This window comes from Lasioglossum baleicum, chromosome 6, assembly GCF_051020765.1.
Source record: "Lasioglossum baleicum chromosome 6, iyLasBale1, whole genome shotgun sequence".
NCBI lineage: Eukaryota > Metazoa > Arthropoda > Insecta > Hymenoptera > Halictidae > Lasioglossum > Lasioglossum baleicum.
Genome location: NC_134934.1, coordinates 17,336,528 through 17,355,124, shown reverse-complemented (window position 1 = coordinate 17,355,124; position 18,597 = coordinate 17,336,528). Strand labels below are relative to the sequence as shown.

General features: G+C 40.5%; 1 protein-coding gene across 8 annotated transcripts in view; it reads left to right on the top strand.

The window, feature by feature from the left end:
- The window catches only part of Sif (guanine nucleotide exchange factor still life), a 63,497-nt gene extending 44,906 nt beyond the window's left edge, over nucleotides 1-18,591 (top strand). For 7 of the 8 annotated variants that reach the window (XM_076425052.1, XM_076425047.1, XM_076425049.1 and 4 more), the window contains 5 exons: nucleotides 745-921; nucleotides 995-1,182; nucleotides 1,559-2,001; nucleotides 5,504-5,725; nucleotides 8,155-18,591. In XM_076425052.1, coding sequence (XP_076281167.1) covers nucleotides 745-921; nucleotides 995-1,182; nucleotides 1,559-2,001; nucleotides 5,504-5,725; nucleotides 8,155-8,333 — 1,209 coding nt within the window. In that variant the 3' untranslated portion in view covers nucleotides 8,334-18,591. The remainder of the gene's footprint in view (nucleotides 1-744; nucleotides 922-994; nucleotides 1,183-1,558; nucleotides 2,002-5,503; nucleotides 5,726-8,154) is intronic. The other variant, XM_076425050.1, reaches the window with a different exon arrangement.
- Nucleotides 18,592-18,597: the final 6 nt, after the last annotated feature.

Below are 18,597 nucleotides of genomic sequence, written 5' to 3'. Positions count from 1 at the left end.
TTAAACTAGTAAATCTGATCCGAAGTATATCGTGTTTGGGCTCATTTTAAGCAGAGAAATGTCACAAATACAGTAAATCCTCTATCGACGCAAAAAGGTGCTACACGATGGATACAAAAAAAAATCTGTTAGTGGCGTCCATCTTGTGATATCATGCTTGCTTCGGATGCCTCGTGACAGGCGGCATCTGCCGAATATTACAAATTATTCCTCGATAACGTAAAAATATGCATTTTGGGCACCGGACGCACATAGATTTGACTTTTAGGAATCACAATTGACCGCTTCAGAACTCCTCATTGCAATGTTGAAGCGTCATTTTGTATTCTCGTAAACCTTGTAAGACCTAGCCGGATCTAGCGATGTGTGCGTGTGCGACCACACTGTTGCACGGGAACGCCGGCACCTTTAATTGACGATGAACGTTTCGGGCGCAAGGAAGAACAGCGTATGGGAAAGAAAGAGACGCGGAGAGTCGCAGTCGCTGTCCTTCTCTACGTTCGGCTCGGCCTTTGAAGCTCAAAAAAAGAATAGTGTCCCTCTACGATCGATGCAAACGAACCTCCCCGTGGCTTTTGCGTCAATAGAAGATTTACTGTGTATCGAGAAATGTTTCGAAAAGATCTAATAATTCAAAGAAGTTTCATTGGATTTTTCACAAACTTCGTGCACATCTCTTTGCGATATATCGCGACTTAAGTTACACAACGTGACACAATCGCTAAAACGATCGTGATTCAACAGCCGATCGACCTAAGTCCAGGAGACCTGCTCTACTACGGGGGCGTTGAGTGGCTCAATATTTCTGATTTTCTTGGCAAGATCAAGAAAGGTCTGGAGTTACACGCTATGTGCTTCGTTTTCAAATCCGCCGTGGTCTTCCTGTGCAAAGAGAGGCTCAGGCAAAAGAAGAAGCTCATGGTAAGTATGGCATACGATGCGCGGCTGCCCGACAGTCGATGCGTTACATGTGGATGTTCCTTGTTGCGTACAGGGTGTTTCGACGAAAGCGAATTCGAGCGAGGTAGAAATCATTCGCTACCAAGTGCTGATTCCTGTGACGGAAGTGCAGGTGCGGGCTAGCTCCGCGAAAGACATGGAGTCTCACTTCCTGTGGGAGTTGATCCATTTAAGAAGTCAATTACAGAGAAGATCGGAAAAAGTATATGTGCTCTCCAACAGGTATCTAACAAATTGGTGTCGTCGAACGCCATTGTTTACCGAAACTCTCGTATCGTTTAAACTGGGGATTCCCTAAAATGCAGTTTGATTTATGTGCGTGTGTCGACGTTTAAAAGGTGGTGCAGCTGCGTAAGCTTACAATCACGATCAATTTTTCTATAACCAGACCGGAGATTTTCGCGCAACATAACAATTTCAGGAAACAGTTGAACAAAAATCTATTTCTTCTTGAATTGATTCTAAATCTTTTCAAGTATTCGCTGTTTTATATTTCACGCGTTCATTTCTTTCAACTAGAGCTAGTCAAGTAGCTAGAAAATCGTATTTTATTATTTATTTATTTACTAATTATCTCTGCTCTGTTTGTCCCCATCAGCACGACAGAGTTCCGCAACGCCTTTTTGAGGACGATTCGGCAGATCATTCGCGAATCGGTTCGGAACATGAGCATACCGTCGACAAAACAAAATCTGAGCCAATCGCCGATGACGATCTCGCCGCGAATGTCGACCGGGCACGTGGAGAAGTTCGAGAAACAGTCGGTGTGCCAAGGACAAAACGGAAACAGCAACAACAATAACATCAACAACATCAACAACAACAACAACGGGGCAGTGCACCAAATGGTTGCGACACCGCTGACCAAGAAGGCGTCCAAGCCGCAACCATTATCGACCACGCATAACGTTAAACGAAGGTATTGCCCGTCGAAGCAAGTTATGGAACATGAGAGTTCCGAGGACAGGGAGACGGAAGAGTCCGGGCCTGTTACCCAGCAAATCTTCCGTTTTCGAAGCAAGACCATTAGCGATACGTCCGGTAAGAATGCTAATCATTTAGTCACCTGTAAATAGCACTAGAATCACCAAACCAGACAAAACGATTGGATACTTACAATAGTCTCTCCGTAACTGTCGTATTGTCTCACAGTGGAGTAGTTAGGTCGGAAAGTCTCAAGATCATAATTAGACTGCGGATTTTATGCATTTATGACAAAAATGAACACGTACAATTTAAAACAGTGGAGGTATTAAAAAGATTTAAGGCCACCAGTGTACTAGTTCCACCTTAACAAGATAATTAAAAGAAGAATGAAATTTTTATATGGCTCCTGCGTCTGGCAATCAATGCAAACATTTTTTATTTTGCATAAACATCCGCACACTAATCATAATACAGTAGGTCGTTGAATTCGTCTTAACGTCAACTATAACATTACGAAATAAAAAATGCATTTTAACATTTCAAAAATCAAAATGATTTTTATTTTTTGTTGAGGAAAATTATTTTTCGCAATTTTATGTGTAGAAGTTTGTAGATGTTTAAATACTGTTCAACTCTTTTTTGTTGGAAACATTTTTTCCCCGGATTATCGGAAACCCTTGAACAATGCAACAGTTACGGAGATAATACTGTATTGTGGTTCTCAGTGCCGTTTTCTCACAAATTTTTAGGAATATTTTTCGCAAGAACTATCGACCTTTTTGTATTAAGTTTTTGCACACGTATTTATGGGTATTTAGAGTACTTAAGTCTTTTTTTTTAATTAACAATAATCAAAATTACACGAGTTGTGTATATTTTTTATAGAGTACATTTTGAGAAATGTGTGTTGATTGTTGCCATGATTTTGGTCCTTCTGCTGATAGAAAACAAAAATGAGGGAGCATATCAGCCAGTATGAAAACCAAACTAACTGAAAGATCTTGGTACTTTATAAAATGACTGCATGTTGAACTCAAATTGCTAATTTCGTAAATATTTTTTCGCGTTCAGCACGTTCAAAAATAAGAAAAAGGCAACGATAAAGATAGTCGCAATATAATGAAAAAGGAGGTGATGGTACATGAAAGAATAAGCTAAAAATATACAGGGTCTTCGGTATATCAGAAAATGAGTAAAAGATATGCATCAAAAGTTCGTATAACTTTTTAATCTCGATCAAATCGTCTGTAAATATTCTCCGAGTACATGTGCGCTTGACAATGTCTCGATCTAATCTCACAGTAGCGTACTGCCAAATATTCGCTGAGTACATGCGCACTTGACTATGTCTTGATGCCAGTACATATTTAATCTTGTTGAAAAATTAAGTGTTCTCTTATTGTGAGAGTAGAGTTCTAATAACTCATTCACAAAAACTTTAGTATAGTAGTATATAATTTTATTATTTTATTTTATTAATAGAAGTATAATTTTGTGTTGCCCAGGGTAGGTAACATTTCCGATCATTTCTGTAATAATAAAATTTATCATAAGATAATATTCTCTTTCTTGACGTATTCTTGATTACTCGGTACAGTAATCGCAAATCTGTACTGGAACTGGGACAGCACGGTACAGCAAGATTAGGTCGGGACATAGTCGAGTACGCGTGTACCCAGAAAATATTTAAGGCAAATTTTTTCTCGAATACAGAACTGCATACGAACAAGTTTCATTCTACACTTTAAACATTCTTGTTTTAATTATCTTAGTAAGGTGAAACTAGTACACTGGTGGTCGTAAATCTTTTTAATACCTCTACTTTTTTCAATTGTACGTACCCATTTTTGTCATAAATGCATAAAATCCGCAGTCTACTTATAATTATAAATAAAACAATAGTAAATAAAATAATCGTACCGTAAATAATGAAACACCCCGTACGTACAAAATGACACAAATAAGAAAATTGTCATCCCATAGCAATTAAAAATGTTCTCAACTACTCATTGTCGATAGCATGCACTAATCACAAAGAAAGAGATCGAACGCCAGGTGCATATGGCGGAACTTTGGCTTTTTACACCTAGATAAGATAATCCTGAGTGCTGGATTATTTCGTAGCTTATTTCGTAGCATCTCGAAAGATTTCGAAGAAGCTACAATTTGCTGATCTTTGTCGGATGCGTGATGCAAACCATGAAGCCAAAGATCGAAAGATTCATGAAACTTTTCGACGGGTTTGAGACATGCACCGTAGACCCATTTTTTAAAAACGTCCTTGCATCATAAGTTACAATGGGGATAGATAAAGAAAAATTCTGGACAGTAGCAGGTTCAGTTTGAGTAGAGTTTATGAAATATAAAAATATACAACGTGGTCGGTAACTGGTAGCTCAAGCAAAACGGTGTGATTCGAATTAAAATAAGTCGAAAATGTAGAATAAACTTTTGTTTTCTAGAAAATCGATTTTGAAAATTCGACGAACACGCGTGCTATTGAATAGGAATCGTCTGGCGTGTCTGTTCATGACCCACTGATTCTACTTCTTACTTTTCAAAGTCGATTTTCTCGAAAATAAAGCCTCGCATGAAGAAACGTTGTTGTTCATTCCTTATGTATTTTTTATGTAGAATTACCTCCTTTTTGGTTGTACTACTGGTTCTCCACCGATCAACAATTTCTACAACAGATATTCAATGGATAGTATTATAGCAATAATAAATAATTATCACGGTTAAACTGACATTCTGAATATATATAATTTATTTGCATTAATTGCGCAGATAGTTCAGGGTTCAAAGCTTGCTAATGTTTCTGTTATGAAGTCCATTTTGATAAATGTTTTGAAACAACTCCTGTATAATAAATTGAGGAAGTAGGGGAACGTATCATTTTATAAAAGTTTCGCAAGTACAGATGTCGTTCATGCATAAGAAAAACGTCACAACTCAAAATTTTTCAGTTTTCTCGTTTTATTGCATTAAGATACTCGCCAGTGTATTAATGAATACATTTTTATGTGAATGCATACTTATAAAGCTAACCCCATAGCTAGCCCTATTAGGTTTTATTTATTTTTACTAGCAGCCACAGCTAGTTAACCCCTTGCCTTACAATATCGTGAAAATATCGTGATGAAGATTCTGTACATATTCTGATTAAAATGTATGTTAATAATTTCCTTTAAATCAATAAAATAATAATAAAATAAAAATGAAATAAAATTCTATTTTGGTTTTGTTAATATACAGCTGTTGAAGAACACATAGGCATACAATTTATATCAATTTTCTCCATTTTCAGAAATTTACGATCTACAAAAAAGTTCTGATCACTGAAACCGGAAAATAAATCGTAGCACAAGGGGTTAAACTATCATAGAACGTGTGAATCGCTCTCCAGTATTTGTATCTTTATATTTGTGACGTTTTTCTTGTGCATGAGCGATGTCTTCTTGAACGGGACGTTTGAATAGAATTTTGTAAAGAACGCAAAATATTTGTGTTTATTTCGATTCCCGGTTCCTACCTTTAGAGAGCAACTGTTCCGCCAGGCGCGTTGCGTGCACTGTACACTAATGCAGAGAATAATGATTTTTGCTTTACGATACAGGGGAGGTGAAGGTGGAGATGGATTCAGGGACAAAGTCTGAGGGAGAGGAAGACTCGCAAGCTTTTTTAGGTGAGAAGCAGGCAAATTTGGGCCGCACTCCGAATCATTTGACTTTGAGCACCACTTCAACCATTTCAGCGGGAAGTACGGGCAGTCAAGCAAGATTAATCCAGTCCTCTCATCAACCGGAAAACTATCAACCTATTACAGTGAAAGAACTAGGTAAGAGAAGAATCAAAGTCGAGTAAACCTGTAATTGGAAAGAATCCGGGAAAAAAAGGACCATTTTTTGTCGCATACTCGTCGTTTTACTTGTGAGCGTTCGTACGATGTCACTTCTTCCACAACATCATTCCACACGTATGTATGTATCGTACAAGGAAATGGACGAGTGTGCTATAAAAATGATAATTGGACCGTGGATATTGATGCAAACATTCATTTTCATTGACTAATTAGGGGAAAGCTGAATCGAAGATATTTTTAACATGTTCGCTGTTAGCGTCCAATCTTACAACATTTTTCTAAGTATGTAATACTTACTAAAATGTACTCTATATTGTTACAGAAGAATTAATTATTTTAACTCTCAGCAGTTTGAACACTCTTTCAAACTCCGAGAATCAAAATTTTCATTCCAAGGAGAGGAAAGAAAACATTTTGTGAATTTAGTTACTTGTATTTCCTGCTTTGATTCTCAATTGTTGCGATTGACCAGCAGAATGTGAACATCTTCACAGCAGTATGCAACTTGTTGAATAACTTCTTGGAAAATCAATTCTCTTCGCGTGAAATACAAAATTACGGTCTTCGCGCATGTACATGACGCAGATAGCGAATGTGTCCATCGGGAGTTCCACTACAGTAATGTCTTGATCTATGCGCGAACTTCGTCGAAAGCATTATTCATTGATCTCTCTTGAAAACCGCTGTGATTAACTATCTTTTTTTACGAAACCTTTGCCACAACATCTGTGGCTGATTAAAACGAGATCAAACACGATACAATTTGGATCGTGTTTACTAGCTTAATCCATGATAAGGTAGCACTTCTAGTATTCGTTCTAATCTAGTGTAACATGGAAGACTCGAAGTTTGATTACTCGACCCCGTCCAAAATATATAAATTTTGTTTAAAAAATTTTTCGATATCGTTAATAATTATTCCATCGATGTTACTTCTTAAATTGTGAAGTTAGTCGACAAATGAGGGGCTCACATCTAAATCGGTGTTGTACATGCGGCCCGGGCCACTTCTTCCCCGCTGTCGCCTCACGACTCCCACTACCAGTATACCGGTTCCCCTACTATCTACTTCAAAGGATTGTGGTGGGGAGGACTCAGGGGTAGGGAGAGGAGCACTGATGCCAGAATGGTGGGACGTGAGACGAACCCCTTCGCTGGCTCAGCTGTCCCACTCTGACATACCGTCGTCTCCTTACGTTGCTTCTCGTTCCTCACTAAGCCACAGTGTCGCCAGAATCGACCAAAACTGTTCGATTTTTCCTCTCCTGCTTTTCCCCTTCCACTATGCCATTCCTTATAGTGGAGCGGCGAGCATCGATGATAGCGGCGCGGTGAAAACAAACCAACATTCGTGACAACATTTCGATACATACTAAAGAAAAAGTACATATGTATTTTCTTTGTTCCTCGTTACTATCCGTTTTTGTTCACCGCACAGCTCACCTCGCTGCTCCACTATAATCGCATACTAAGACCGTAGACTGGTCACGTACTAATCTGGTTATCAGAGAAGGGGTAAACTGTATTCCCCTCGATTTCCTCGATCTGACGACATTGCTAGGCAACTCACACGGACAGAATAGAGCAGCGCTCGGATTTACTTACTCGCGACGGCCGAGTTTCGAATGCTACGCCCCCTCGACCCGGCCGCGCGTCTCGCTCCCCGTGGCGGCACTAGTTCTCCTAGACGTCACAAGTAGCGAGTATGGAACGCGCCTGAGGATCTCCGAACTAGCCCCGCGCCATGGGGAGCGAGACGCGCGGCTGGATCGAGGGGGCGCAGTGATGCCAGATGAGGGGAGTCACAGTGAAATGATGAACCCCCTCTCTGATGACGGGGAATGAGTGGGGCGAATGGGAGACACGTTGCACGTGCGCGATGGGGCCGTGGAGTGTGCGCCTGCGCACGGTGCTGGAATGGAATAGTGGAAGGGGTAAGGAGGAGAGTACATGAGCGCCGTTTGGAGCTCATTCTGGCATCACTGAGGGGGCGTAGCCTTCGAAACTCGGCCGTAGCGAGTAAGTAAATCTGAGCAGTGGAGTAGAGGCACGCTTGAGCGCAGTTGAATCAACACAAGCAGACGTCGGTACGTCAAAGGGGGGGGAAGGCAAGCCAACAGTGGGGTTCGTCCAACGTCCCACGATTCTCTAGCATCACTGGAGAGTTTCCCAGGCCTGTCGTACATCCAGATCAAGCTTCTCAGTATCGTGCACATCTCTTTCACACGCATCGGGACATTACTGTACACATGGCAAAACTGACGAGAAGATGCGTGAACTTCACGTCCACGGTTCAACGTGAATGTTTTCGTTTATTTTCTGTTGCTGTGCAATTAAAGTATGTAGGTAGTGAATGAATATGCTCGATCAGACGCGGCACTTGCTATTATGAAAATCTATTGAAGGTTCGCCGATCTGGAAACCGCGGGAGTTACCTTCGTTAGGAGAGGCCACCACTTTACCACGTAAGGGTAAGTCGGCCAGCGAGTTTGGGGATATGAGCTCATCTCACAGCGCTTCCCGAAAGTCTCTCATAGAAATCAATAATTGTGCTCAACAATCTAGCTATAATAACCATGTTTAATTTAAGTAGTTGTTAACTGGCTAACAGAAAAAAAACTGTAGGGTTAAGTTTAAAAAGAAAAAAAACATCGTGAAATAAACCGATCAATTTATTCGATTATTGTGAAGAGAATTAAAGCCCGCGCGCGCGCGCGTGCCGTTCACGCGGAACACTACTTGGCCCCGGGATCATTTTCTTCGGTTCACCCGAAACGTTAGACGTCGCACGCTTACGTTGAACGTCGTCATTGTTTTCTCTGTGCAACGAACGAGATCGATCGTCCACTTATTTTTATTTCGAACGGACAGCATTTTGCCTGTACACGTGTACGACGGATCGTTTTCAACGAAGAGACATCCTCTTGACAGTCGGTGTCCTCCAGACAGCTAGAATTTTAAGCAACTCTCGAGGAAATCAACGATTCGGTTGCTCCCGTTCCTCTCGCGAAAACATTGCTCTTCCTTCCACGGCCGTCTCTGATTCAGGTCGGAAATGGTAAATTTGGCAACCGTGTCTCGGTCCGATTCGAAGAGACTTGAAGTCGTTAGCGTTATATCACGGCAGACAGGATATGAGAGTTTTCACGCCCGGGATCTTTTCTCCCACCACTTTTGTCGGTACAGAGCATACCCATATTTAGAATGTTAAAAAAGGGGTAGGTTCTGTTCCATGCTAAACAGAGCTGGATAAAATAGTATTTTAAATAGTGAATGAATATATATAATATTTAAAAATGAATTAAAATATGCGTACAACTTTAAAAATATAATATGTTATTTGATGCAGTAATTTTTGAAAATAGTAATATTTATTTCCAGTTTCAATTTTAAATATTATTGCTGAAAATATTTGTTCGAATTCCATACATTTACGAGTATAAATAGTTTCCTAACAATGAGATACACTGTCTGTTTATTTAACAAAGAATTTTTAAAAGAATATGAACGTTGTATGCGACCCATTTAATATAGTTTCTTATATTCAGTGTCATTTCTTCTTTGAATTATTGCTAAAATAAGAAATATTGTTCTCAGAGTATTATAACGACGGAAAAAGTAAAATATTTTATCTTGTGGTTCAGATTGTTAAAATAGAAATATTTTCTCCTGTGGTTCAGATTGTTAAAATAGAAATATTCTATTTTCGAAATTGTATGTCTTATTTAAAATACTATTTTCTTTAAGCAAAATAAAATCTAAAATATTGAATAGTATTCCAGATATATTTATTTCGCCAAATAATGCCCACCTCTGATGCTAAACCCGGGCATGCTCTGTCTCTGTCTGTACTGACAAAAGTGGTGGGAGGAAAACCACTGTGATCGCGGCGTGTTCTCTGCGAATAAGCAGTAGCTTGATCGAACCGATGTTCTGTCTGTACGCGGCGTTGCCACATCACATGTTCCGGCCTGTACTAGAGACGGCTGTGTGTTTCTTCTCAACTCAACAAACTATAGTGCGGTCGATCGCGCACCTGTTGAAGCACACCTGCCGCTAATTTATCGCACCCTGATCGCTTATTATACCGATTACTTATCAGTAGACTGCGGATTTAGTAGAAAGAGGATTTAACCGATCAACTGAAAATGATGAATTAGTTCGTAGAGTTTGGTATCATCTTTCAGAAGTTTATTATCGTCTTCTTAATTCAACGAATAATATTTGATTGTATTATAGTATTTACATTGGTACAAACTATACTGTGTTTATATTGATCGTGGTACAGTTTCGATTGTTTCACAATTAGTTCTTAATTGGAAAGTCACTTAGATCAACAGTTAAGAACTAGTGGAAGCACTTAACCCTGAAGTACACGGGTCAAAAGCTCCGTCCGTTGATACGTTTTCTAAACACGAGCTTTTGCATAATGCTATCGTAGCAATATTGCCTAAAACTACTCCTAATAGAACAAGAGTTGATGGAATTGCAAGATCATTTAAAGAAAATTAAAACAGCCCAACTCATGGATCTGGCGGACCTCATTCGTGTGCTGAAGGGTTGAAGAGAAAACTGAATCTCCCATTGACTTCCCGTTCCCGTGAAAACGATTCTTATTCGACAAAACAATCCGCAATCTACTAATTAGTAGACTGCGGTTTAAAACGAGCAAAATTGCTCAAAAAGTTTTAAAATTGAAAGAAATGTCATTCAACTCCTTCTCTATTTCTTGCTGACAATTTGTATTTTGCATAAATATCCGCAGTCTACTAATTAGTAAAATTGAAAGAAATGCCATTCAACTCCTTCTCTATTTCTTGCTGGCAGTTCATATTTTGCATAAAGATCCGCAGCCTACTCATTAGTTACGACCAAGGTCGACCTAAAAATTCTCTAGCCAGCGACGACCAGAAAAGCAAAAAAGGAACATAAACCAATGTCCACACCGAAGCGACAACTAGCGATGTCACGCGTATCTCGAAAAATTCACCGATTCGTCGAAGAAGAAGTCAACAAGAAGTCGCTCGACGTCGCTCCGGTGTGGACGTGGCTTAACGACCGTCCGAGTGACGATCCGTGTGCGAGTCGCGTTAGATGTCCATTCTCGAGATTCTATTTTTCGCGTTCGCTAGTTGTTGTTGCTGTTATTGTTGTCGTTATTGTTGTTGCTGTTGTTGCACCCATTGAAATACATACCGTAACCGGATTCAATCTGACCAGGAATTAACGGCACACGCATCGGCCCCTTTAAACGATTTACAATCGCCTATAATGCACGCAGAGTCGCCAGATCAGGGGAGGGAGCACGAATTGAGGGGAGGAAGGTTCCCCCTCTCTGCCGGGGCACGTGCACGACAGAGACGTCACGTGACCGGGCAGAAGCGTGGGGGAATAGGGTTGTAGAAGGGGAAGGTGGAGTGGGGACTGTTCATCTGGCGACTCTGTGTACGCATCATGCTCCTCCCGCGTGCAACGAGGATTTTCGATTCGGTTCTGCTTGTAACTATTCCGCATGGACGGCAATGCGCAACTATGGAGTGATCAACTCTGTATATAATGTAAGAATGATATTATTAGGACTATCATTATTATAATTTACGATTGTCATTACCATTATTATTCTCTACTATTTATTATTACGATCATTGCTACGTACTTTATTCTCGTCGGGTGCCATCGCTATGTTTATTATCGTCGTCGCCGTCGTCATTATCCCGACTACGCGAACACTGTCGCAACGTCTGCTACGTTCCGATTACTTTGCTCATTAACACTGTTCAATTAATTAACGCAGTGTTCGTCGAACACTGTCGAGACTGTTTCCCGCCTGTTTCTTTCGTCGTCGTTTCGATTTCTATCGTCGTCGCTACCCTCTCGAATGGTCAACGGTCCTGTTTAATTATCGCTACCATCACACCGCTGGCAACGACACACAGCTAACAAAAACCTAAAACACACACTACTGACTCCACCATCGGCATCGGCATCGGAATCTACATCGGCATCGGCGCCGTCGATTGTCGCCGGGAAATAAACTACGAACGAACAAAGAACAAAAACGCTGTTACTGTTATTGTCGCATGGTTCACGCGTTTACCAACACTAATTATTGTCTCCGGCGAACGCTATCGCCGATGATATCTCGTCGCAGTCATCCTCATCGTCATCGCCTTCCGTTATCGGCACCGTCACCGATCGTATTATAATATATTATCGTCGGCAAGAAACACAGTTTCTCAGATGCTACACATAGAGAGATAATTAAACTATCCGTATAAGAATACAATGGCGTCTCGTGACGTGACGTGACGCGACGTGACGTAACGTGATCCAACGTAACGTGACGTAGGGTGAACGTGGCGTGACGTAACGCGGCGAACATAAAAGGAAAAACAAATTTAGCGATCAAACAACAAAGTTTAACGGAATAAGTCGTATAATATAAATACATATAATATACATATGGAAGTTTAAGAGAATCGTATAACGACTGTATAACGTGTACGTATGACTTGTCTGTGTTTCGGCGTGTGTGTGCTGTGTGCGTCTGCGTGTACATGGAGGTCTGAGACTGGGAGAGATTGGGAACAGGGTGAAAGATAGAGAAAGAGAGAGAGAGAAAGGGAACTGAGAGAAAGGAAAAAGACGAGAAGTGTACAGGATATTATGTGCTCGAGCTGTGTTTGATGCGTGTGCGCGCGCTTATGTGTGCACGCGTCTCTCTGTGCACACACGCACGGTGAAAATTAGATGTATCGGCGCGGGCACGAGTGTAGATAAATTCATATATATTTCCGTATATGGATACGTACATGTATACATTTATTGTGCGTCGGGCAGGATGGTTTTCCACATGTGCGCTGTTCCAAACGGTGCTCGCGCCTCGGTCGCGAGTGTTCTCGTCGCTATAGAAGACTTTATTTTGAACGTTGCTTAAAACAGTGTACCCGGCGATCAGAATGCTCGTGACCGAGAGACGAGCGGAGACAGTGAGAGAGAGAGAGAGAGAAAGAGGGAGGGAGGGAGAGAAAGAGAGAAATATTCACTGCACAGGAAACAGGAGAAAGCGAGATAGAGAAACGAGATCCTATTTAATGAAAAAAGAGATGAGAGGACTAAACCCAGATCCGAGCAGCGAGAAAAACGTCCGTGTGGAATGTCGTCCAGAACAATTGATTAAAAAGGAACACACACACACACGTTAACACGAAATAAACGATAAACTCGAGACCCTCGTAACACACACACACATACACACACTTATTGATGGGTGTATTCGCGATAAGTTGACACAATATTAAATCATTAATGCTTGTAAATTAGAGAAACAGAAAGTACGTCTATACTTATATAGAGAAATATCTACAGCAAACAATAACAAAAAAAAAATAAATAAATAAATAAAATGAATAATGTATACGCATGTACGTATACAGTACATGTAGAGTGAAGGATGAAGACTGTTATCTGACAATTTAAGGGGCGATCGTCGTCGTCGTCTTTCCGTTTACGTTTGTTACGGTCGATCCAGCGCGCTCCTTTCATTCTGTCGCGAGCATGTAAATAATATTAAACAAAACAAAGAAGAAGAAGAAGGGGAAAAACGAATTTCTTCCGTTCTGTGCACATTATCGTTTCTTCAGCACGTGTACCCTGAATACTCGAGAGAGAGAGAGAGAATGAGAGAGATTGATCGAGAGAGAGAGAGAGAAAAAGAAGTGATAGCGATACCTTGGTATATACATCGGTTCGCGTTTCTTTTGCGTGCACGCACGTGCACAATGTATCCTTGAATGTTCAAATAACAGTTTGAAACCACTATTGGTATAATAATAAGCATACGTGTATTATACTAAGGGTACACATCAGTCTAGGATCGTGTGTACGAAAGCGTATGCGTGTGCATGCGTTGGTGCGCGCGTACGTGCGTGTATGTGCATCCGTATGTTTGTCTCTGCCTGTCTGCCTGTCCGTCTGTCTGTCTGTCTATCTGTGTATGTGTGTGCTTACGTTCATGCGCGCCTGCATACACACGTATACATTCCTACATGGTACGACATGTGCAATCAAAACGTCGGATTCTTCTTGAAATTATTTTTCTCTATTGTTACAACGCAGAACAGAGACGCGAAATTGTTGTATCTCGGACCTTGTTGCTCGATTCTATAGTTTCAGGAACATCGACGATCGCTATCCAGTTATGTTTCACGATTTCTTTATCGAGACTGATCGAGATCCCTTTGTGCGCGTGAAGGTTCGCAGACTGACTCACAGTCTCGGCTCGATTTTAGGGTCAGAGTCGTCAGATGAGGGAGCACGTTATCGAGGGGACACAGTTACCCCTCTCTCTGCCAGTACCGCGTCGTCACGTGACCAAGCGGTTGCGGAAAGGGAAGGTAGAGTGGGGACACTTGATCTAGCGACTCTGGCAGTGATCGATGGAAACGACACGATCGGATCGCTAAATATAGCGTAGGTTAAATCACTCTTCTTTCCATGCTTCCCTCAAGCCGAATGTTCTTTCTCACTTTTGTTACGTACATGCATGTAGATACATATATACGGTAATCTCGATATGCACGCATTCTGTGATCGTTTTGCATACTTTGTGGAGGAGAAATGCAACGTAATTCGAATGGTTCTCCTTAAAAAATACTCAACTGTGGATGGTCAACACTCGAAATCTATGAGATAGTAACGCCGGTAAGTGCAGACTGCGGATTCTTATGGAAAGTATAAATAATCTGCATTCATTGCAAGAACTAGATAGACGTTGTTTTCCTTGTTAAATAATTTTAATGACACGAACACAATGTACAATACTATTTTCGATTTGTAAAAATATTTTTACTATTCTGCATTTGAGATTCTGCTCGTTTGTCGTCACACATGTTATCGTAAATAAAGGTGAATTCTTCTCGATCGAAAAATGAATATATAATAAATTTTATGATTTCGGCGCAGGGTTCGATCATTAATATTGTGACCAGTCCTTAAGAATTTTAACGGTTTCCAAACGATTTCATATTAATGATCGAACCCTGCGCCGAAATCATAAAATTTGTTATTGTAAATATATAAACTATTATCATAAATGCATAAAATCCGCAATGTCAATATTGGCGCGACCATCCGCGGTATAATCATTTTTACCATGACCGATAACGTTCGGTCCGCTTCATTTCGCAGACACGTCAGACTCGCATGCATGTGCATACATACACGTATCCGTCTAAAGTGAGAACAGGAACGCCAGTCGAATCGAGTGAGAGTAATCGATAATCTACGTATGTATGTATGTATAGAAATAGTAGAACGAGTATACTCACGGTAGTACGATTAAATGATAAACACTCGCTGTTACGGTAGAATCGATTCCTAGATCGAACCGATCGTTTCGTTTCGAGGAGTCCGGAAAATCGAGACGACCAAAATTCTGCATTCTACACGTGCGATCACACATACACGTACACGCGCGCACACATGCACATCGAAAACGCGTTCACGCAAGACAAACACACCACACACACACACAAGCATGCAAGCACGCACGCACGCGTGCGTCTGTAAGGGTACGAAGCTACGTATGCGTGTAAGAGGATGTCGGTCGATGTTTGACAGCGAAAGATAAAGAAATAATGAAATACTTATTTATCAATTACCGTAGACGTCCTGTGTGCAGATCGAAGAATTTACGAAGGTCCTTCTGTTGCTCGTATTATTGCATTGTCGCTTTCATATATGTACATACATATATATACATGTATAGGTGTATATGTATATATCCATATATGATCGGGTAAAAATTACGTCGAGACGCGCCTTCGAGCAGAGTTCCGATTGTTTCCTTCGCCCCGGAGAATCTCTTCGAGAGAGAGAGAGAGAGAGAGTCTCTTTGTTTTACACGAAAAGAAAAAGAAAAATAAAATACGTAAACGAAACTTAACGTGCGATTTCATCGTATCGTTCGTTCGACGGGAAACGCGATTGTGACTTTCTACAACCACGCGCAATGAACATTGATTTACGAGACACACTTTTCCCACGTTCTCTCCGAAATCTTCGGATATACAATTCGACGTATATCGATACACGGTTCACATTATGTGTGTAATTTCTATTCAGGACTCGTGACAATCAAAGGCAACATTTTCTTATGGGGGAAGAATGAATGACCAACAACTAAAACATAATGATAATACTAATAATAATCGTAAGAGCAGTAATAAATCGATTCACAAATGGAAACAGCAGTGTCGGCAAACGTGCGGAAAGAACAGGGAAGAATACGAGACACGGGATTTTTAGTGATCGAGACAACTGTCGGGACTGCTGAGGGAATATCTGAGGATATTCCGATACCTAATTACGTTCTCGTGATCCGGTTATGCTCATTCGTTGCACTAGCGTATATATTTACTGCATAGCCGGGGAACTGGCGGCCCATGTGCCGTATATTGTTTCTTTCCGCTGTTCTCAGTGCCTACCAGCCAGCCAGTGCCGCCAGAATCGACCTGGTCGATTTTTCCTCTCCTTCCTTTCCCCTTCCACTGTCCCATTCCAGCACCATGAGCGTGCTCCAACATCCCCTACTGAAACCGTAGACTGGTCACGTATTAATCTGGTTATCAGAGAGGGGGTAAATTGTATTCCCCTCGATTTCCTCGGCGATACTGCTACGTAGCGTCCCCCACCATTCGACTGGCATCGTATGAAAGAAATAGCTACCGCGCCACTTCTCCCACTCTGGAAATAAAGTCAAGCTAAGAGCGGTGCTGAAGAGTGGGAGACCAGGAAAGTAATGGTGGGGGCCGGCGCCACGGCGAGGAACAAGTTCCCCGGCTCTGATTTACTGTATATACGCGCGGATTTTATTTCGCTCTTTGATCATTTATGGAAAGATACCACTCTTTGATCTCGACGATTTTCTCATGTGTTGCCGAGGTAATCGTACTGAATGTGGACGTTTTGCTTGACGAACGTTATTTGTTAAATAATAGTTATTGATGAGACAAGTGGCGTAGTGTACAAATGAGGATCTAGCTCAATTATTTTTAGTTTCTAAGATATTGGCTAAAATATATTCGATTCTATACTTTCAGTGTTTCTGTTACGTGTGTATTTCACAATTTGTTCATAATTTCTTGTGGATACACCTTGCAGTAAATATCTCGCACGATATTAAATACATACAAAATATAGAACGATCATAGCAGGGTATTTGCGACAATATCCTTACATATGATCGGAAAGAGTTTCAATGACTTCAACCATTCAGCTAAAGTTATTTTTAAAAAGTCACTCAGTTTCGATGAAAGGCTGGATATTTTTTCCAAAGTAATGGCAGCTGTACATACAGTAACAGATAATATAAATTATTTACTTTATTATAAATTATTTAAGATTGATGCAAAACATTTTAATTTCAATCCTTAATTGGTATGTTTTTCAGAAATGTGGCTGGTATACTGGAGTCCTAGCGGACCCCAAATAAAAAGCATAAATACAGTTGTACTGGATGCTATTCATTGCGATGTATGAAATAATAGAGAAATTAATCATTATTCAAAATTAATCATTGGAAATTCAGTTTACAAAATTTGAGCACCTGGGAAATTACATTATTTGACTTATCATTGAAAATAACATGTTACTTTATTTTATAATTGTTTCCACAAGCCTCGGGTTGATAAGCTCGACAAAATATTGGGAGATTGTTGAGACGAGGGGGTGGTATGTTTTCGCAAATATTCGACGGATCTTTTGTACAATTTGTAACCGCTCAGTCGACGGTAGAAGCGAACATGTTCCTGAGGATTTGGTAGAAGTACGCGCGCGAACGATCGGGGAATTCCGATTTCTTGAGACCTGCTCGAAAAAAACACTCTGCCTCGGAGACGTATCTCTCGATAGTTGGCCTAGTAGTATCGAGTTTCATATTTTTCTCCCGATGACAGTAAATCGTCGAACGATTTATCATCTATTATACGATTATTGACAGTCTCCACAAATTTTATTGATATAAACTTTATCACTACCGTTGAACGTAATATACTTAAATAATTATAATGACGATACCTTCGGTAGAATTACGGGCACCAGATTAAACGAAGTAAATATTGCTGGTCAGATGAATATGAAATGAAATGAAAATTATAGGGGTATGGGGGAGGAAAGACTGGGGCAAGAGAGAGAGGGAGAGCTTGATCGAGTGAATGGGAGAATAAAAGAGAGAGCGAAAGGGTCGGGAGAGATAGAAAAGAGAGAAAGTGAGAGAGAATGCGGATATTTGTGCGAGAGAAAGAGTGACCGAGAGATAAATAGAGCGAGAGGGAGAGAGAGAGAAAGAGAGAGAGAGAAAATGAGAGGGAGAGAAAGAAGAGAAAGAAAATGGAGCAACCCATTCGAGTGTCCCGTGAATACGAAGTTTTTAGATGGTTGATAGAATTATTATAGATCGTAAGGGGAAATATAGTATATGACTATGGAGCAGGATTCGCCGGGATGGGGTCGCGTTATAACGAAACAAAGATAGGGTAAAATAAGAATGTAACAAGTCTTTCCACATTACTTTGTTTCTTTCCTTTGCTGTACAACACAATATTTGCGTGACGAATCGGAAAAAATGGAAACTAATCCACGTGCGAACGCATACGCCCGCGATACGAACTGCGTATTGTTTACGTTTTCATCTGCTATTGTGTAACTAGAGATTAGAAATGAACATTATAATTACAATCATTCTTGTATTTATTACTATTATTGTTCCTCGGTTACGCGAAAACGTTCGAGAGTGATCCATTTGTACAATCATTGAGTCATTAAAATATGATTATCCAGTAGGATCG